This window comes from Antechinus flavipes, chromosome 2 (genome assembly GCF_016432865.1).
Source record: "Antechinus flavipes isolate AdamAnt ecotype Samford, QLD, Australia chromosome 2, AdamAnt_v2, whole genome shotgun sequence".
Classification (NCBI taxonomy): domain Eukaryota; kingdom Metazoa; phylum Chordata; class Mammalia; order Dasyuromorphia; family Dasyuridae; genus Antechinus; species Antechinus flavipes.
The window spans coordinates 232,566,028-232,588,253 of record NC_067399.1 but is presented as its reverse complement, the minus strand read 5'-3'; the positions used below and the strand labels follow the sequence as shown (position 1 = coordinate 232,588,253).

Sequence of the window (22,226 nt, the reverse complement as noted above, 5' to 3'; positions counted from 1 at the left end):
CTTATATATGCACTATGAAAATAAAAATAGTTTGGGAAGGAGAGAAACTTGATCCATTCATTACCTCATCCCTTAGAGGGAAAGTAAGGGAAACAGTAATGAGGAGAAAGAGTGCGATGGACCCCAAAACATAAGCATTTTTCCCTGGCTCACAAATTCTGTAAAGTGATGTAGAGTTAAGTTCAGGGTCCCAGGGAAGGATGATACTTCCAAAGGTCATCTAATCCAACCCCCTGCCTCCAAGCTCCCTCCTCATCAAATCTCACTTATAATCAGGGGATATTCCTGAATATTCCACACTTCTCTTCCCTCCCCTCCATCCCCCTTAGCTGAGAGAAAAATTTGGCCCAAATATAAAACCAGAACATAGGCTTCAGCTCAGGACAGTGAGCAGGTAACTTTATTATCGCACAGAGTATAGCAGAAAGATAGGCCAGACATAGCATGTAGGTACTTCCCTGCCCTCATCCTCTGGCTCCAGACAGGACCAGAGAAGGCCTTAAAAGCTCATGGCCAGTCCTGGGGATAGAGATCCTCTGAGCTGAGGTAGCAGGTAGTTTTAGGCACCTCCTCTGAAAGGTCAATTCCCACCATCACACAGAAACCAGACTGGGCACCCCATTGCAGCCTGTAGCAAAAAAGTAGGTGCCTCTGACCTCCCTGCAGAGAAATCCCAAAATAAAGGGCAGCTGGGATCTGGACCTTGGCAAAGTGGACAATCGTTCTCAAGGTCCCAAGGTCCAGGAACAAGGCTCAGGAGTATTTAGAGAAAAGAGATAATAGAGAAAGCACAGTGTTCCTCAGCCCCACCTCCACCTCTATGCCCATCTCCATTGCAATTTCAGAGGCTTTGGGCAAGCACAGGATGGAGGCGGGGTGGGGTGTGGGAAGAAAGGAAAGGAGAGGAGAAGGAGTATTTTTCACCCAAAACCTTCTTTATAGTCCCTCTTTATGATGGGGCCTGGGAGATAGTCTTCCTCACATAGGACCAAGCGGGGAGCTTAGAAAATTTTAAAAACCAGGGACCAAGAAAGAAAACAATCCAAGAAAGAAGCCAGTCGGTCACTGCCTTAATGTGGGCTCCTATAATCTGCCCATTTCCTCCTAGCCCCATTTCTTGTCTGCTTTTATCTTTTATCTTTTTTATCTGCTTTATCTTAGGCCAGGGCACCAGGGACAGGCACTGATCTGAACTTCTTCCCTTTAGGTTTCCCTGCCTACTAGCTCACCTTTGGGGCTTTTTTACCCACTCCTCTCCATAGCAGAGGGGCACATTCTGGGAGACCCACCACTGACAAAACTGCCTTCAACATAGGTGCATGCAAGTGCCATCCTCTACCAGCCAAGCCAAAAGTCATCTTCAAGCATAAACAGACAGTGCTCTCCAAGCGCCCAGCCTCCCATCCCAATAAAACTCCATGGGATGCCTGGCCTGCCTCGGTCACAGCAGGAGCCCCTTTGCACCATGGGGGTCAGGAAAGGCTCATCCACTCAAAGTGGTGTTCCCCGTGGCCTTGGGTCTCAGGCAGCTGCACTGGATGGTTTTGTTCTGTTTCTTTTTGGCGGGGAGAGTGTAGGGAGGCTGGGTTAAAGCTGCCATCATCTTGCTTTGCAGTGTTAACCCAGAAGCAGAAAGGGGGGCAAGGCAAGCCTGAGCCAGGGCAGCTTTCCCCCTCTCTGCCCTAGATATCCACCTGCCACAAAGGAGAGCGAGGGCCTCTCCAATGCTTCTATTCCCTTCATACCACCCTCCTTCCTGGCTGCTTCTGGCCATGTGAGTCAGAGTGTCTGTAACCAGCTCTGAATTTCTAGAGCGGTCCTCCGAGAGAGCTTGGGCTGGCTAATCTCAGCAGCCTGGGAGAGTGGGACCAAATTGCTGCTTGGGGAAAGAAAGGCTTGGGTAAGGGTCAGGGAGAGTGATTCCATTGTACCGGAGGCGTTCCCTGAGACGCCTCAGCCAGCAGCCAGACAAATGGGAAGAGTGGGGGGTTTGCTGGTCCCCTTCTCTGGGTACGCATGCAGGTGCAGCCACAAACACTCATGTAGGTGATGCCATCCTCAGGGTCAAAGAAGGCTTAGAGTGGGAAGGTCCCTCCTCATCCCAGATCGGGAGGGATCAAGCCGATTTGCGATCAGGAAAGCTAAACGGAATACAGGGCAGTTTTCTTTCAGGGCTGGGGCTGCCACAGCTGGAAAGCCTGCAATCAGTTCCTGGGCCCAGTATTTTGCCCTCGGCATCTCTCCACAGCTGCGGTTGCATCCAGTCATTGCAAAGAGATCAAAATTTTGCATGGGTGGGAACTCCTGGGGCCAGGAAAAAAAAAAAAAAAAAACAATTAGCAAGTCATCACAGAGGAACAAGCTGAGTGACCACTACAGAGCAAGAAGGGACACCTCTCCCTAAGAGGCCAAACCATGGAGAAGGATCTTGGAAGTGTCTGGGGACTAGGTTAGGAGGCAATACTGGGGAAGAATGTCAAAGAGAAGGCTATGGGGTAGTCTCTAGAGAATTTTGTTCATGGGGGGCTATCTGGAGATTAAGGCCCCAGAACAATTTCTAGGTGGCTTAGGATATAGTTTCTGTAGCCAGTGTTTGAGAAATTAAACCATTGACTTAACCATTAAACCTTAAGGAAATCTGGGGGCTTAGGTCAGAGGGTAGTGTCTGTTCAAAAAGTGTTTGAGGGATCAGGCCACAAGGAGATGTTTTAGGTGGCTTGGCTCAGGGAGCAGTGTTTTAAAGGCTTAGACCAGAGGGCAGAATATCCAGAGAGAATATCTAGGGCCTCAGAGCTTCAACAGGGGAGAATATTCAGGGAGCGCCTGTAAAGGCAGAATATTTATGGGGAGATTCCCCAACATTCTTGCATGCAGGTTAGACTTCTCAACTTGGGGAAAAGGTCTGATAGGAGGGTTTGTCCTGTAATTGAAGCCCTGGCTACAGGAATAAAGATCAGCTCATACTATTATGGGACCAGTGATAAATCCTTCTCATGTTCAGAACAATTCTAGCAAAGTCTCTTGTTAAAGTTCCAGGGAACTTTAACTCTCCCACCTTCTGCTTGTTTCTTTCTTTTTGTTTTTTAAATAACTTTTATTGACAGAACCTATGCCAGGGTAATTTTTTACAGCATTATCCCTTGCACTCACTTCTGTTCCAATTTTTCCCCTCTCTCCCTCCACCCCCTCCCCCAAATGGCAAGCAGTCCTGTACATGTTAAATAGGTTACAGTATATCCTAGATACAATATGTGTGTGCAGAACTGAACAGTTCTCTTGTTGCACAGGGAGAATTGGATTCAGAAGGTATAAATAACCCGGGAAGAAAAACAGAAATGCAAGCAGTTCATATTCATTTCCCAGTGTCCTTTCTTTGGGTGTAGCTGCTTCTGTCCATCCTTGATCAATTGAAACTGAATTAGCTCTCTTTATCGAAGAGATCCACTTCCATCAGAATACATCCTCATACTGTATCGTTGTTGAGGTATATAATGATCTCCTGGTTCTGCTCATTTCACTTAGCATCAGTTCATGTAAGTCTCGCCAGTCCTCTCTGTATTCATCCTGCTGGTCATTTCTTACAGAACAATAATATTCCATAATATTCATATACCACAATTTACTCAACCATTCTCCAATTGATGGGCATCCATTCATTTTCCAGCTTCTAGCCACTACAAACAGGGCTGCCACAAACATTTTGGCAAATACAGGTCCCTTTCCCTTCTTTAGTATCTCTTTGGGATATAAGCCCAGTAGAAACACTGCTGGATCAAAGGGGATGCACAGTTTGATAACTTTTTCAGCATAGTTCCAAATTGCTCTCCAGAATGGCTGGATGTGTTCACAATTCCACCAACAATGTATCAGTGTCCCTGTTTTCCCACATTCCCTCCAACATTCCACATTATTTTTCCCTGTCACTCTAGCCAATCTGACAGGTGTGTAGTGGTATCTCAGAGTTGTCTTAATTTGCATTTCTCTGATTAATGATTTGGAGCATATTTTCATATGTCTATAAATAGTTTTAATTTCTTCACTGAGAATTGTCTGTTCATATCCTTTGACCATTTATCAATTGGAAAATGTCTTGATTTCTTATAAGTTAGAATCAATTCTCTATATATTTTGGAAATGAGGCCTTTATCAGAACCTTTGACTGTAAAAATGTTTTCCCAGTTTATTGTTTCCCTTCTAATCTTGTCTGCATTTGTTTTGTTTGTACAAAAACTTTTCAATTTGATAGAATCAAAATTTTCTATTTTGTGGTCAATAGTGATCTCTAGTTCTTCTTTGGTCATAAATTCCTCCTCTTCCACAGGTCTGAGAGGTAAACTATCCTATGCTCTTCCAATTTATTTATAATCTCATTCTTTATGCCTAGGTCATGAACCCATTTTGACCTTATCTTGGTGTATGGTGTTAAGTGTGGGTCAATGCCTAGTTTCTGCCATACTAATTTCCAATTTTCCCAGCAATTTTTGTCAAATAATGCATTCTTATCCCAAAAACTGGGTCTTTGGGTTTGTCAGACACTAGATTATTAAAGTTATTGACTGTTTTGTCTTTTGCACCTAACCTATTCCATTGATCAACTAGTCTATTTCTTAGCCAATACCAGATGGTTTTAGTAACTGCTGCTTTATAATAGGATTTTAGATCTGGTATAGCTAGGCCACCTTCATTTGATTTTTTTTCATTAATTCCCTTGAAATTCTTAACCTTTTGTTTTTCCACATGAATTTTGTTGTTATTTTTTCTAGGTCATCAAAATAATTTTTTGGGAGTCTGATTGGTATAGCGCTAAATAAATAGATTAGTTTAGGTAGTATTGTCATCTTTATTATATTTGCTCAAGAGCATTTAATATTTTTCCAGTTGGTTAGATCAGACTTAATTTGTGTGGAAAGTGTTTTGTAGTTTTGCTCATAAAGTTTCTGATTTTCCCTTGGCAGATAGATTCCTAAATATTTTATACAATCAGTAGTTACTTTAAATGGAATTTCTCTTTGTAACTCTAACTGTTGGGTTTTGTTAGTGATATATAAGAATGCTGATGACTTATGTGGGTTTATTTTGTATCCTGTGACTTTGCTAAAGGTGTGGATTGTTTCTAATAACTTTTTAGTAGAGTCTCTGGGGTTCTCTAAGTATTCTATCATATCATCAGCAAAGAGTGATAATTTGGTTTCCTCATTGCCTGTTCTTATTCCTTTAATCTCTTTCTCAACTCTTATTGCCAAAGCTAGCATTTCTAATATAATATTAAATAGTAACGGTGATAGTGGGCAACCTTGTTTCACTCCTGATCTTATTGGGAATGGTTGCAGTTTCTCCCCGTTACATATGATGCTTACTGCTGGTCTTCTGCTTGTTTCTAAGCATCTCACAGGTACGATGGTTCCAAGGGCCATTTGTGATTTGGGAAGCAGAGGGGAAGAGGCTTTTCACAAGAAAGCAACAGAAGGTGGATGTATAATTTGGGTAGTATGCTCACTCCTCTGATCTTGCCTTTGACTCCTTACCTTCATCCCCTCCCACCCTGGTAGGAGGAAGAAACCGGCCCTGCATCTTCCCCACCTAACCTCACCTGAGCCAAGGTCACATCAGGTCAGAAAATGCACAAAGAGGATGGCCAAGCCGATGTTCAGCAGAATCACCATGCAGATAAGGACAGTGTTGGGAGCCTGTAGGGGAAAAGAATATGGGAAAGGTCTAGAGACCAGGGTATGGTACTCTATCCACTGTACCACCTAGCTCAAAAAGCTCAAGTGTCCAAAGCCATTTCTAATTGTCCTGATCTATATCTTGGTCCTCTTTCAGAAAGAGGACAAACAACAACCTGTGAATGGTAGTAGCTGTCTCACTGGGGATCCAACTGGCAAGTTCTTTCCTCACTTCCTCTGTCTCTCTCTATCTCTCTGTCTCTCTTTTTTTCTCTTTTTCTTTCCTTCCTTCCTCCCTCCCTTCTTCCTTGTCTTCCTTTCTTTCCCTTCTTCTCTCCCTCCTTCCTCTCATCTCTCTCTGTCCACATAGGGTATCATATCTTTCACTATCCAAAGAAATATATATTTTGGTCACTGAAACTTTGCAAGGTATCTTGGGGTTTGCAGACTAGATTTCTTTTAACTCAAATCACTCTTGGCCAACAGTGGATCCCAGGCCAAGCCCTACTTGATCATTGTTTGGGCTCAGATTGGCTCAGAGTAAATGTAAATAGCACTTATTTATGTTTAGGCCAAGATCTTCCCTCCCAGACTGATTTTTTTTGACTAGGCAAAAGAGGACATTCTCATTTCTTCCCTAGTCTTACTCACTAATGGGCACAGCCACAGTCAAACTGAGACCTATTGAAATCTTAGCTTAAAAAACCCCAGGTCTCCCACTGCATCCAGGACCATCTCCAGTCCTCCTGATCTCTATCTGGCCACTGGGCCCAGATGGTCCTGGAGAGAAAGTGAGCAGGGGATCTTGTCCAGTCCTCCTGGCTTCAATCCAATTCACTTGCAGGTCATGGCTTCCCCTCCCTGATAACACCGTCCTTTTCGAGAACCAAGGACAAATAACAGCATCCTTTGGAGTTGAGACACTCATCCCTATGATGAGGTTCTCTCAAAGAGGACCATGCCATCAGGGAAGCAAATTAAGCAGAGGTACTGGGCACTTCACTCTGGTGTCTCTGCCCGTGAAGGAGACTCAGACTTCTGTGTTACCGGATCCAGCCCCTTTTCTCCAGGACTAGAGGGTGGCTCAGGAAGCACTTTCCCCTCCCTTTGTCAGCTCTCGGGCTGTCCACTGCTGTGCTGCCCACTGTATGGTGACGAGAACACTGGGTTTGAATCAGGCGCTCTGGGTTTGTGCCTAGCACTTCTTGAGGGATTTTAGACAGTGAGTTTCCCCTCTCTAGAGCTCAGTTTCTTTATTCATAAACTGAGGGGAGCTGAGCGGATGGATTCCAAGCTCCCTCCTGGCTCTAAATTGCTCAGTTCTGGAGATGCCATCTTTTCCACGCAGGGAAGATGGCCCCAACCCCAGCCCCAGACCCAGCTCCAGCCCCAGCCCCAGCCCCATCCCACATTACCTCCTCCAAGTCCATCTCGGCTTCCAAGGCCGCTGCCGCCACTTCTCGCCGGCCCTTCTTTTTGGCCCCAGCCTTGGACAAGCCTCGGGCCTCTGTTTTCCTGGTGGGCTTTGGGTGGCTTGTGGTGTCTGATTTGATGGGAGAAGGCGGATGCTTTGCCTCTGTTTTGGGGGCCCTGGCTTTCAGCTCTGGCTTTGGGGGTGCGGGGGCTGCTGGGACGGCCTCCTCAGACTGGAGGTCAGGCTTGAACACTGGGGAGGCTGGGGGTGTCACAGGCGTGGTGGGGGCAGCGCCATCAGCCTCATCCTCGTCAAAAGGCAGCGGGGCAGGGTGTGAGGTGCGGACAGCGTAGCTGTGGTACCCCTGGTAGAGCGCTACTTCTGGCTCCTCAGCTGGATGCAGGGGCGGCGGCTGCAGAGGCTGGATCTCCATGTGGTCGCTAGGAGCTCTTGCGGGGTTCCTGCTACTTCTTTCACCCACGTCAGATGGAGTCACTGGACGACTGCCTTCTCGGCTCTGGTCCCCGTTCCAGTCCCCTGGACTCAGGAAGCCGTCCTTCTGAGTTCCCGGCCTAGGCCGCTTAGCCTCAGGGGGTGTCCCTGCAAGGTTGGGAGATGGGGTGCGGGCTGGACTGCCGCCCCCCTGGAGGGAAGCCTCCCGTTCATGCAGCTGGGGGCTCTCAGGAGGGGGCTCCTGGATGCCTGGGGCCTGTCCACGGCCTTCATTCTCCATAACACTTTCAGCATTCTCTATGATCTCCTGGAGCAACCTACGTTTCTGGTACTCAGGGCCTAGGGAGAATAATAATGATAATAATAAACACATGGCTGAGTTGTTCTAGCTCATTTACAGAAATGAAGATGCTGATATAGGACCAAGTCACTGCCACCAGATATTAGAGAAATGCCAGGATTTAGTGATTGATGCAAATTATGGGGAAAAAACCCCAGTAGAAATGGTGCATCATGGGACTGCAGCTTGCAAAAATTTGGCACCTACCAAATACTAGAAAGATCTAATTTGATGGCAGAATTATGTACCAGCAGCTTGCTAGAACTATATATCAAATAACTAAGTAGTGCAGTGGATAAAAAACTGGGCTTAGAGTCAGGAAGATTCACATTCCAGAGTTCAAATCTAGCTGCTGACACTGTGTGACTCTGGACAAGTCATTTTCATGCTGTTTACCTCAGTTTCCTCATCTTTGTCTGGAAAACCCCCCCGTGGGGTCACAAAGAGTTGGACAGGACTGAAAACTAACTTAGCAATAGCAAAGGATAGTGACCTGTGCCAAGATCATTTCTACTTGAGGATATCATATGAGAAGAATGATAGATACAAAAAAATTTAAGACACATTTAAAAATAAATATCAACATGCCAAATAATTGCTTTATAATCTACATGGAATGAAATATAGAGATTTAGCACAGAGATCAAAATATTTTGGAAATGGTATGAAATGCCTATTTTCCCTTTTGTCCTATCTGCTACTGGCCTGGGACTGAGTATATTTTCAGTGATTCTTATACAAAGGATGAGCTTACATCTTGATCTTTTTATTCTATGATGTTATAGTTCATTCACTTCAGTCATATTCTAGTCTTTATGACCATTTGGGTTCTTAACAAAGATACTGGAGGGATGATTTGCCAATTCCTTCTTTTTACAAATGAAAAAACTGAGGCAAGCAGGATCAAGTGACTTGCTCAGGATCACACAGCCAGTAAGCCGGGATCAGTGTTCTTTCCACTATTCCACTTAGCTGTAAAAAGTAATTATTTTATCTACCCATGCAACATTTACCCACATAACATCAAATATAAAACAATGATTTCGGGATAGCAAGAGGCAATCATAAATAATGGGCTGAGAGTTGGTCTTGGGTCCAGGATGACCTGAATTTAAGTGTTACCTTACCTCTGCTGGCATTGGCTCTGTGATATTGGACAAATCATCTAACTCCTCAGTGGTCTAGACAACTCTTTAAAACTCTTAAGTGGTAGAGAAGATGTCAATCTGCATTGTTAAGCTCTCTCTACCCAGAAGTTCTCTACCAATATCATCCAAATCAAAGCTTATAAAACTCCCAAGTACAACTGGAAAAAGATACAAATCCCTTTGAGAAATATTTAACAAATAAATTGAAATACCATGCAACAAATATCTATGCAACATAGATAATAGTAATTTGTGGTTTTCTGAGTCACTCCCAGACTGCAGATCTCCATTTACATTGGAATTTGCTCCAACTTCTTTCTACCAGTGGTATCGCAGGTCTGACATCCTTATTTCTATTCCCACTAGGATGACAGTGGCTTATCCTAGAACCATTTCTATGAGAGCTCCATTGACAAAGAGGAAAAAAATGAGTATAAAATTTATGATAATAACTTCACATTATATAGTGTTTTATTTAAAATTTTATAAAGTATATTTTCTAAAGCCTTCATAGTATAAATATTATATCTCCCTTTTGGTGAGGCAGTCAGAATTAAGTGACTTGTCCAAGGTCATACAGATAGTTAAGTGTCTGAGGTTTGATTTAAACTAAATTTGTAAAGGGAATCCTGAAAAAAAAGAGAGGACTAAGTGCCCTAAATAGAAATCCTACCCATCCTTCAAGATCCCATCCAAATTCTACATTTTCTACATGTAGAGGGAATTTTATAGAGTGGAGAGAGCCTTGGATTATGAGTCAGAAGATCTGATTTGGGGTCCTTGTCCTGCTGCAAGGAATCCAGTGACCCCTGTAAAATGGGAATTATAATACTTGCCCTACCTATCTCCCAGGATTGTCATGAGGATTAGATGAGATGATGAATATGAAAGCATCAAACTATCCAGGGTTCTGGAAAAGTGAGTTGTTCTTATGATAGTTGGTGCTTGATTGGTTAGGAAACAGTAGAGAGGACTTAACACTCCAAAGTCCTGAAATCTTCTTCTCTCCCTCCCTCCCTTCTCTATGGCAGCCCAAGCCAAAGACCTCTTTCTATTCCCTCTGTGCTGTGCCCTACCTGGCTGGTAGAAGTCTGGAGACAGCTCCCTGGCCAGGGTCCGTGCAATGCTGGACTCATTGTTGGCTGCCTGGGCAGCCTGCTCTGCTCCATCCGCCTTGGCCTTAGCATGACTTGTCCTGGGGAAACAAGAGGCAGAAGAGCTCAAGGTCTCTCCAGTGTACTTCCACCCTAGCACAATAACATTATTGATCCCAGAGTGAGGTTCCAGTCCAGTTAGGGTAATTCCCTGGGATGGGTATTCACATATTCATGCATAAGTATTTACAGAGATATGGATCCGCACACACATGCTCGCCTTGGAATACATTTAATGCTGCCTTTGGTGTAGAGACTTGGAGGAGGAACTGACTCCAGAAAGGCCAACTTTGACCCTCATTTATCTCAATCTCCCACCCCCACCTCAGCATTGAAAAAAAAATTATGAATAAAAGATGCCAGTGAACCAGGCCAGTAGGAAGAAAAACTTCAAGAGCAAATCATAGAAGCAAATAACTGCCAAGAGATAAAGTGTGTGATGGCAACAACAAGATTATAGGATGATCAGTTCTGATGGATGTGGCTCTTTCCAACAATGAGATGATTGAGATCAGTTCCAATAATTTTGTGATGAAGAGAACCATCTACAGAGAGAGGATGTGTGAATTAAGTGTAGATCACAACAGCATTTTCACTCTTTCTGTTGTTGTTTGCTTGCATTTTGTTTTTTTTTTTCTTGTTGATCCAGTTTTTCTTGTGCAGCAAGTTAACTTATAAATATGTATACATATATTGGATTTAATATATATTGGACTACCTGCCATCTGGGGGAGGGGGAAGGAGGGAAAAATTTGGAATTCAAAGTTTGCAAGGGCTAATGTTGAAAAATTAGCCATGCATATGTTTTGTAAATAAAAAGCTTTAATTAAAAAAGAGAGAAAGAAGGTGTATGAGTCCAGCAGAAGATCATGCTGTACCCAAGTACATAGGAGTGCCAGAGATACCTAGCTCTGGAGCAGGTAAAGTTGGTCCAAAGTATGACCTCCTAGTGAAGCCTTCTTCCCCATTTCCCCTTAGCCCCCTGGCTAGCTTGTCTTTTTCTTATCAGTTGCTCTCAATTTAGGTCTCATTTAATTACTATAAAACTCTTTTGGCCACCAGAAACACAAAGCAACTTATACACAGAGAAAGGATAAGATAGAATGCAATTCTGACTCTAGACAAGGGTTCTTAATCTGGGATCTCTGACCTTTTTCTTTTCTTTTTTCTTTTTTTTTGTCTTTTGAATAAAATACCTTCTATTATTATATATGCTTGATTTGCCAATTCCTTCTTTTTACAAATGAAAAAACTGAGGCAAGCAGGATCAAGTGACTTGCTCAGGATCACACAGCCAGTAAGCCGGGATCAGTGTTCTTTCCACTATTCCACTTAGCTGTAAAAAGTAATTATTTTATCTACCCATGCAACATTTACCCACATAACATCAAATATAAAACAATGATTTCGGGATAGCAAGAGACAATCATAAATAATGGGCTGAGAGTTGGTCTTGGGTCCAGGATGACCTGAATTTAAGTGTTACCTTACCTCTGCTGGCATTGGCTCTGTGATATTGGACAAATCATCTAACTCCTCAGTGGTCTAGACAACTCTTTAAAACTCTTAAGTGGTAGAGAAGATGTCAATCTGCATTGTTAAGCTCTCTCTACCCAGAAGTTCTCTACCAATATCATCCAAATCAAAGCTTATAAAACTCCCAAGTACAATTGGAAAAAGATACAAATCCCTTTGAGAAATATTTAACAAATAAATTGAAATACCATGCAACAAATATCTATGCAACATAGATAATAGTAATTTGTGTTTTTCTGAGTCACTCCCAGACTGCAGATCTCCATTTACATTGGAATTTGCTCCAACTTCTTTCTACCAGTGGTATCGCAGGTCTGACATCCTTATTTCTATTCCCACTAGGATGACAGTGGCTTATCCTAGAACCATTTCTATGAGAGCTCCATTGACAAAGAGGAAAAAAAATGAGTATAAAATTTATGATAATAACTTCACATTATATAGTGTTTTATTTAAAATTTTATAAAGTATATTTTCTAAAGCCTTCATAGTATAAATATTATATCTCCCTTTTGGTGAGGCAGTCAGAATTAAGTGACTTGTCCAAGGTCATACAGATAGTTAAGTGTCTGAAGTTTGATTTAAACTAAATTTGTAAAGGGAATCCTGAAAAAAAAGAGGACTAAGTGCCCTAAATAGAAATCCTACCCATCCTTCAAGATCCCATCCAAATTCTACATTTTCTACATGTAGAGGGAATTTTATAGAGTGGAGAGAGCCTTGGATTATGAGTCAGAAGATCTGATTTGGGGTCCTTGTCCTGCTGCAAGGAATCCAGTGACCCCTGTAAAATGGGAATTATAATACTTGCCCTACCTATCTCCCAGGATTGTCATGAGGATTAGATGAGATGATGAATATGAAAGCATCAAACTATCCAGGGTTCTGGAAAAGTGAGTTGTTCTTATGATAGTTGGTGCTTGATTGGTTAGGAAACAGTAGAGAGGATTTAACACTCCAAAGTCCTGAAATCTTCTTCTCTCCCTCCCTCCCTTCTCTATGGCAGCCCAAGCCAAAGACCTCTTTCTATTCCCTCTGTGCTGTGCCCTACCTGGCTGGTAGAAGTCTGGAGACAGCTCCCTGGCCAGGGTCCGTGCAATGCTGGACTCATTGTTGGCTGCCTGGGCAGCCTGCTCTGCTCCATCCGCCTTGGCCTTAGCATGACTTGTCCTGGGGAAACAAGAGGCAGAAGAGCTCAAGGTCTCTCCAGTGTACTTCCACCCTAGCACAATAACATTATTGATCCCGGAGTGAGGTTCCAGTCCAGTTAGGGTAATTCCCTGGGATGGGTATTCACATATTCATGCATAAGTATTTACAGAGATATGGATCCGCACACACATGCTCGCCTTGGAATACATTTAATGCTGCCTTTGGTGTAGAGACTTGGAGGAGGAACTGACTCCAGAAAGGCCAACTTTGACCCTCATTTATCTCAATCTCCCACCCCCACCTCAGCATTGAAAAAAAAATTATGAATAAAAGATGCCAGTGAACCAGGCCAGTAGGAAGAAAAACTTCAAGAGCAAATCATAGAAGCAAATAACTGCCAAGAGATAAAGTGTGTGATGGCAACAACAAGATTATAGGATGATCAGTTCTGATGGATGTGGCTCTTTCCAACAATGAGATGATTGAGATCAGTTCCAATAATTTTGTGATGAAGAGAACCATCTACAGAGAGAGGATGTGTGAATTAAGTGTAGATCACAACAGCATTTTCACTCTTTCTGTTGTTGTTTGCTTGCATTTTGTTTTTTTTTTCTTGTTGATCCAGTTTTTCTTGTGCAGCAAGTTAACTTATAAATATGTATACATATATTGGATTTAATATATATTGGACTACCTGCCATCTGGGGGAGGGGGAAGGAGGGAAAAATTTGGAATTCAAGGTTTGCAAGGGCTAATGTTGAAAAATTAGCCATGCATATGTTTTGTAAATAAAAAGCTTTAATTAAAAAAGAGAGAAAGAAGGTGTATGAGTCCAGCAGAAGATCATGCTGTACCCAAGTACATAGGAGTGCCAGAGATACCTAGCTCTGGAGCAGGTAAAGTTGGTCCAAAGTATGACCTCCTAGTGAAGCCTTCTTCCCCATTTCCCCTTAGCCCCCTGGCTAGCTTGTCTTTTTCTTATCAGTTGCTCTCAATTTAGGTCTCTATAAAGAGAGCTAATTCAGTTTCAATTGATCAAAGATAGACAGAAGCAGCTACACCCAGAGAAAGAACACTGGGAAATGAATATAAACTGTTTGCATTTTTGTTTTTCTTCCCGGGTTATTTATACCTTCTGAATCCAATTCTCCCTGTGCAACAAGAGAACTGTTCAGTTCTGCACACATATATATTGTATCTAGGATATACTGTAACCTATTCAACATGTAAAGGACTGCATGCCATCTGAGGGAGGGGGTGGAGAGAGGGAGGGGAAAAACCGGAACAGAAGTGAGTGCAAGGGATAATGCTGTAAAAAATTACCTTGGCATGGGTTAAAAAATAAAAAATCGAAAACTTAAAAAATAAATAAAAAAAATAAAATAAAATAAGAGAATAGCAAAGTCTTCTATAGTTAGTCATCCCAGAACATTGCTATTACTTTGTATATAGTATATTTCACTTTGTTTAAGTTCATGGAGGACTTTCCAAGTATTTTTTTTTCTCTGAGAACATCCTGCTCACCATTTCCCATAAAGCAACAATATTTCATCGCAAATATATACCACAGTTTATTGAGCCATTATCCAATTGATGGACATTCTTTCTATTTCCAATTTTTGTGCCCTGAGAAAAGAGTTGCTATGAATGTTTTTATACATATAGGTAATTTTTCTTTTCTTTTTCTTTTGAATTTCTTTTGGATGCCTAGTAGCAGATGTTGTTAGGTTGTTAGATCAAAGGATATGCATGAATTTATAGCCCCTTGGGTACATTCTATTTTTTGATCATTTTTCAATTGGGACATGGCTCTTTTTTTTTTTTTTTTTAAATTTGACTCAATTCCCTCCACGTTTGAGAAATGAGGCCTTATTAGAGAAACTTGCTTCAAAATTCTTTTTACAATTACTATTGCTAACTGTATTTCCCCTCCATTTATTCTCTTTCCTTTCACTCTGTCCCTCCTCAAAATGACCTTTTTATTTTTAATTCTATATTTTGCTTAGTGCCTGTCCATGACATAAAGGAGGTTAAGAATCCTTGCTGTAGGAAGATGAAAGGTTTGATCAGTAAGAGCCACTCTGGGGGCTCAAAGCTATTAATACAAAGTAGGAGAGCAGTAAATAGACTGTATAATCCTGCCATGTAGATTTGGGTTTCAGCTGCACCTAGAGTATCAAGCTGCAAGGGAATAAAGCATAGGCAGCTTTAATTTGGTCTCATTTCTGAAGCACTGCTTGCCATACCTGGACAGCTGGCTCCCAAAGGAAAACCATTCCATGAAAGGAGAAGGGAGGGAGAAAAAAAAACAAGCTGTATTTCCACAAAGGAGATAGGATGGAATTGATAAATGGTCAAAGGATACGAATAGACAATTTTTAGATGAAGAAATTGAAACCATTTCTAGTCATATGAAAAGGTGCTCTACATCAGTAGTGATTAGAGAAATGCAAATTAAAACAACTCTGAGGTACATATCTTAGATTGACTAAGATGGCAGAAAAAGATAATGATGAATGTTGGAGGGGATGGGGGAAAACTGGGACACTGATACATTGTTAGTGGAGTTGTGAACTGATTCAACCATTCTGGAGAACAATTTGGAATTATGCCCAGAAGGATCTCAAACTGTGCATACCCTTTGATCCAGCAGTGTTTCTACTGGCCTTGTATCCCAAAGAGATCATAAAGGAGGGAAAGGGATCCACATGTGCAAAAACATGTGTGCAAAAATATTTGTGGCAGCCCTTTTTGTACTGGCAAGGAACTGGAAACTGAATGGATGCCCATCAGTTGGAGAATGGCTGAATAAATTATGGTATATGGATGTTAGGGAATATTGTTGTTCTATAAGAAACGACCAGCAGGATGATTTCAGAGAGGCCTGGAGAGACTTACATGAACTGATGCTGAGTAAAGTGAGCAGAACCAGGAGATCATTGTATATGGCAACAAGAAGATTATATAATGAGCAATTCTGACAGACATGGCTCTTTTCAACAATGAGATGATTCAGGCCAATTCCAATGATCTTGTGATGAAGAACACCGTCTGCATCCACAGAGAGGCCTGTGGGATCTGATTGTGGATCACAACATAGTATTTTTCACTCTTTTTGTTGTTGTTTGCTTATATTTTGTTTTCTTTCTTATTTTTTCCTTTTGACCTGATTTTTCTTGTGCAGCATGATAATTGTAGAAACTGTAGAAAATTGTAGAAATTGTAGAAATATGTGTAGAAGAATTGCACATGTTTAACATATATTGGATTACTTGACATTGAGGGGAGGGGGTGGGGGAAAGGGAAAAAATTTAGAACACAAGGTTTTACAAGGTTCATGCTGAAACATTACCCCTGTATATATGTTTTGAAAATAAAAAAAAGCTTTAATTAAAAAAAGGAGATAGGATGGGAGGGAGCAAGGAAGCCCCTCTCCCATCATTCACCAACCCTTTCTCCATCACTCCATCACATCTTGAGCAAATCATGTTACCTCCAAATAAATGGGGATGTTAGCATTTATATTTCTAACAACTTAAGAATTGTGGGAAAAAAACTTTATAAATGGGAAAACACTATAGAATTATTCTCCTTATAAAGATAAAGATAAAGACTTGAAGGGGAAAAGAAATCATAAAATGGCAATACAAAGACGGACAAGCTATGACATTCCCAACATGGCTAATAAAATGGCTTCCAAATAACTCACATATCTATAGCATACTAAAGATTCTAAAACTTGAGGTTTTTGTCCCCTTATAATATGGAGAGGTATCACAATTATTGCCATCCCATTTTACAGATGAAGAAGCTCAGGCTCAGAGAGAGTAAAGATTAAGAATTAGTAGTATTCCTGAACTATTCCTTCTCCCCATTTCCTACCCCTAGAAGTATGTGCACCCTATTCTAAGCACACATCCACAGTTTTCCCAAGAGTAGCTCTGGTACTACTAGTGGGCTTGCAAATATCCAGGGGAAAATAAAGCTAGGATAGGGGCTTCTCAGAGTTGGTTCACTATTAGGGGAATAATTCTGAGTAGGAGGACTGCTGAGGAGAGGGGTGGGCAGTGCTGTGTTTGGAGGGGGGTGTTCTTCCTGGAGGAAGGGTTAATACTAGAACAGAAGCTCTCTCTTCTTGATTTCACATGGGATTATCTCCCCCCTGTCAGCAGGGTTAAAAATAATGCTAGTGGTTCTGGGAAAGAGAGCAGACAGTCCTGTAGCTGAAATCCCTGAGGGAGGGAGACACATTTGAGACGCCTAGCCTAGCTAACCTAGCTTCCCCTTCTGACCCAAGGTTATATTAGGCACATCTCTGGCTTCCCAACCATGAATGTTTATCATGGGTGTCAATGGTTGCCCCATCTGTCAGAATGGTAAAACTGAGGCCCAGAGAAGGATTGTGCCTTCCCCAAAATGACAAAACACATTGAAGTAGGGCTGGGCTAGCTGTTTTCCAATAATTTACCTAATTGTTAAATCACATGAACCTCACTGAGAGCTCAGTTATGGACAGGAAGGCAGTGGTTTGGTCCTCTGGGCTTTTCTCAGGGAGAGATAGGAGGTCCCTACTCTGTCTCAGTAAGTCACTTAATTCTTGGAGCCTCAGTTATCTTACCTGTAAGATGAGAGATTCAGGATAGATTTCTTCTGGCTTTAAGAATTATAGAGATATTTCCCTTATTAGGAATATATTTGAAGAATGGCACAGCCAAGGGACAACATATGAATGCATGGATAGTTTTCATAGGATTGCTCACTTAGCTTTAGAGAGAAATCCTCCTCTTTTCCCCCATTTGCAGACATTTTCTGCATCACTGAGAGTTGAAAACAAACAAACAAAAAGCTCCCAACCTACTATTTTCTACATGTGAATCTTGTGCCTTCTTTGAGAGTGAGGACGTCTAAATTCTAAATTCTTGATAGGTTCCTAATGAAGGTAGTGATAGTGATGATTGCCTCTCCTTAGGATTTTAGAAAAATTTGAGTCGAATTTGACTTAATAGTTGAAATGAAATTCCTTCTATTGATGATCTTTTCCCCATGTTTTAGAGAAAAAAATGAATTTTCATAAGAATTCTACTTTGAGTTAAAAAAAAACAATTATAGAATGTGATATTTTTCACAGATCCTTTAGAGCTCTAACACTCTGTTCTAAAATCTTTCCCATTTCTAACATTCTTTGTTTTTCATTGTTTCTATCCTGTTTGAGATTTCCCTTCCCCCATTAGACTGTGAGTATGCTTAAGGTAGGGACTTTGCTTGTTTTCCAGTGCACAGAGCAAGAATGGTCACACCAAGAGAATCAGCAAGGTCCAGGACACACTGGAAGGCATCATTGCTACATTTTAGTTCAACTTTTCTCCTCTACCCCATCTCATTCCTATACTTGAAGGTGGTGCACCCCTCCTCCCAGGTCTTCTGCTGCAGTTGGCGCCCAAATTCCCTCGCTTGTCCCTAAGCTGGGGGATTCTAGAACAATGCAGGCTTCTTTTTGTCTCATCAGGAAGCCTGCCTGAACCCAATTGCAGGAGCAATCTATGGTATTTGCCCTGCCCAACCATTCATCTATCTAGGGGTATGGCAGAAGCTTCCCCTCCTGAAACCGGAGCTTCCTCCCTTAAATAGCTCAGGGACACCTGGTTCTCTCACTGAAAGCCCGCAGGATCCCAGGATTGAAAACTGGAAATGACCTTAAAGCTTATTTAGGACAACTGTCCTCATTCTGATGATGAGGAAACTGAATCCCAGAGAGTGAAATGACTTACCCACAATCATGTAGCAGTAAATAGCTGGGCCAGGACTCAGACCCGGGGCTCTTGCCTTCAGCTCCATCTATAGCCAAATCAGAGCCAGCCGAGCCACCTCTAACTCATGGCAGAGCCATGTCACCACAATAGTCAGTGGCTATTGAGTCCCTTAGGTCTTCTGGCCATGGGGCAAGATAGAAAGGAGGAAGGAATAAGCATTTATTAAATAACTCCTCTGGGCCAGACATTGTGCTGAGTGATTTACAAATATTGTCTCATTGGATCCTCACAACAATCCTGTGAGCTAGGGGCTTTGATCCTCATTTTATAGCTGAAGAAACTGAGGCAGATAGTAGTCACCCAGGGTCACACAGCTGGTAAGTTTCAGACTCCAGAAACTCTTTTCACTTAGGAAAAAAGTAATGATAATACTACACACCCATGGAGTATTTTATCTTCTCTCACAATAAACTTGAGAAGGAGGTCAGAAAAACATTATTAGTTTCTTTTTACAAATAAGTAAATTAAGGTGCAGAAAAGGAGGATATTTTGGCAGAGACCACCAATCTAGGGCCAGAGTTGAGAGCTGGACTTGGTATTCTACCATCCCACACTGCCCAATATAAGGAATGGATCACTTTAAACTCTGGTTCAGTGACTAGAGAGTCAAGGGAAAAGATTGAGAGTTTTTTTTTTTCCTCCCCCTTTTTCTGTCTGGATTGCTTAGCTAAAGGATCCTATGGTGTTATAAAATATTTGCTTATTCCATTTGCTCACTCTATGGGGATGCAAATCACTATCATTAAAAGAACCTCCTACTCAGGGGATGCTGGAGCCAGCGAGTGCTGGTTGAAAAAGATGATTGCTAAATTTTCATTGTGAGTATTTACAGGTTGGAAATCAGGAAATGCTACAAGTCAGGGTTTGATTTGTTGTTTTGTTGATTATCTAGACTTAAGAAAATAATGGAGAAAATGTTAAAGCAGATGAAATTTTAAAATGTGTATTCAGAGTGCCCATTATTAAATATTTACTGGTATGCGTTCACCTGTCCTCAGTATCAGTTCAGTTCTGTCCCTAACTTACTGAATGACTTCCAGCCAATCACTTTCCATCCCTAATTACAGGTAATAAGGCTTGTACTCTGGACCTCCCAGGGCTGCAGTGAGGCTGAGAGGATAGCTGTAAACTGCTTTCTTTATGACAATAACCATCTATGTGTGAGATAATAGTGGTTGAAATGTCTGAATCTCCTCTTCCTTGACCACCATCTGTCCCCCCTCGTGTCTTTCTGGCCAGAGACCACTTCTTTATGGAGTCCCTTTTGCTTGTTCAGTCTCTGAGAGCCTCGAGACTTGGGATGACAGGAATTTCCTGGATTGTCAGGAGCCTCAGCTTGTGAAATACATGAGGCAGCCGGAATGGGAGGTTCTTCCCAGAGCAAGAAGCCGGGAGGGAGCGAGGGAGGAGGAATTTGGCCTCCAGCTGAAGAGGTTGAGGGGTGGGTTGTTGGAGAGAAGCTGAAGAAAACTACCAGCAGGAAATCTTAATGAGACAGAATCCTTCCAAGTTTGGGGAAGGCCAAGACTGGAGAATAGTTACAATGGCTTGTGACAATTATGTGTGTGTGTATGTACACACACACACACACACACACACACACCCCTTTGGATAGCAAAGCCAGGGCATCTTTTATGGAGAGCACAGAAAGGGGCATTTTTTTTTTTTTTGGTAAAGCTCTAGCAAAAAGTTTCTCAGACACTAAATAAATAACTTCATCCTCATCTCTAAAGACAGCAAAGAAATAAAGGAGTGAAGTAGACCTGGGGAAGACAGAAATGGGCCTTCACTTTTTTCTCCCCAGCCCCCACTGCCCAGTTCCCAGCTATACCTTCTCTCCTCAGCTGCTATTACCCCCGCGCCTCCCCTCCACCATCATCCCCACTTTACTCTGGCTCTCAGGCTCCCCACTCCCTTTCCAACAGTGACGGATAGTGCGTATGGCTGTTTTAACTGCTTAGATGAACATCACCAACTGCAACCCTGCCTACAAGATGGCAGACCTCTGGGCCTTACCATCTGCATTGCTGACGCATTCCTGAAAACCACCAGGCCTTTTCACCTGCCTCGTAGCTAAAACCTCTTCATGTTATTAGAAAGCGAACTCTGAACCCGGACTGCCTTGCTTTTCTGCGTGTATCTCTAGAACTCACCACAGTACTCGTGAGGAATCAATCAGTCAAGAAATATGTATTCAGTGCCTATTATGTCAGGCACTGGGCCAAGCGCTGGTTTTACATAGAAAGGCAGAAAAAACCTCCAGCTCCTAGCCTTGAAGCAGGAGACAAATTAGGGGCCTATTGTAATAGTCCAGGCATGAGGTAATGAAGGCTTGTACCAAGAAGGTGACAGTATCAGGAGAAAGAAGAGGGCATGTGTGAGAGATGTTACAAAAGTCAAATCAATAAATCTTGGCAGGAGCTTCGATGAGGAGTATGTGTGAGAAAGAAGTCAAGAATGAGACCTAGATTTCCAGTCTGGGTGACTGGGCAAAGGGAGGTATTCTTTGACAGTTTGAAAGAGAAAAGTGTCTGAAGGGAAAGATGATGAGTTCCATTTTGAACATGTAGAGTTTAGGGCATCTAGTTTGTGATATCCAGTAGACAGAGATGCAAGAGTGAAGGTCAGAAGAAAGATTAAGGCTGGATAAATATACCTGAGAATCATCAGTATTAACTGATCATTGAATCCACTTTTCAGTTAGTGGAAAATAGTACAGGAGAAGAAAGGGCCCAAAACAGAACCCTGTTAGACACCCACAGTTAATGAGCATGATTTGGGTGTGAATACAGCAGAGTAGGCAAAGAACCAGAATATCATTTCATTTGATCTTTCCAACAACCCTGGAAAGTAAGTGCTGCTATTTTTCCCATTTTACATTTGAGGGAATTGAGATAAACTAGGTTTAAATACACAACAAGAAAGTGTCTGAGGCCAGATTTCCTGACGCCAGTCCCTTGGGCTCTGCCTACTGTATCTTGTCCTTCAGTGCCTTGAATATATAAAGAAGAGTGTCGTTAAGTGAAATGAACATGGAGAGCTAGGAAGTGATTTTGAGATAAGACAGGATAAAAATGAGACTTCATTCCCCACCCAGATTGGAATTCTGGAGGGTAAGTTTTCACAACTTCAGGTCCAACAGTTATCATCTAGCTGTCATGGGGCTCCATCTGTGGGTTTATTTGTTTGTTTTCTCACTTACTAAGATAGGTTCTAGATCCAGATTTTATCCTATCACCTAACCCATAGCCTGGTTACATTTTTCCCATTGTTGTTATTGTTTTTGTGACTGACTCCAATTGGAGTTTTCTTGACAAAGATACTGGTGTGGTTTGCTATTTCCTTCTTTAGCTCATTTTACAGATGATGACTTGCCCAGGGTTACACAGCTTATAAGTGTGTGAGGCTGAATTTGAATTCAGGTCTTCCTGATTTCAGAACCAGCAGTCTATCCACTGTGTCACAGAGCTGCCTGCTTACATAGTAAGCACTTAATAAATATTGCATACTAATTATTGATAGAAAGGACCTTTGAGGCCATCTAGTCAAGCAC

At 42.1% G+C, this 22,226-nt stretch overlaps 1 protein-coding gene across 2 annotated transcripts in view; it reads right to left on the bottom strand.

The window, feature by feature from the left end:
* Window positions 1–378: 378 nt before the first annotated feature.
* Window positions 379–22,226, bottom strand: part of JPH2 (junctophilin 2) — a 58,557-nt gene continuing 36,709 nt past the window's right edge. Inside the window, exons 3-6 of one of the 2 annotated variants that reach the window (XM_051976516.1) lie at window positions 12,763–12,881; window positions 7,082–7,872; window positions 5,591–5,687; window positions 379–2,304 (exon numbers count right to left, since the gene is read on the bottom strand). In XM_051976516.1, coding sequence (XP_051832476.1) covers window positions 5,607–5,687; window positions 7,082–7,872; window positions 12,763–12,881 — 991 coding nt within the window. In that variant the 3' untranslated portion in view covers window positions 379–2,304; window positions 5,591–5,606. Of the gene's footprint in view, window positions 2,305–5,590; window positions 5,688–7,081; window positions 7,873–10,097; window positions 10,217–12,762; window positions 12,882–22,226 lie in introns of both variants that reach the window. The other variant, XM_051976517.1, reaches the window with a different exon arrangement.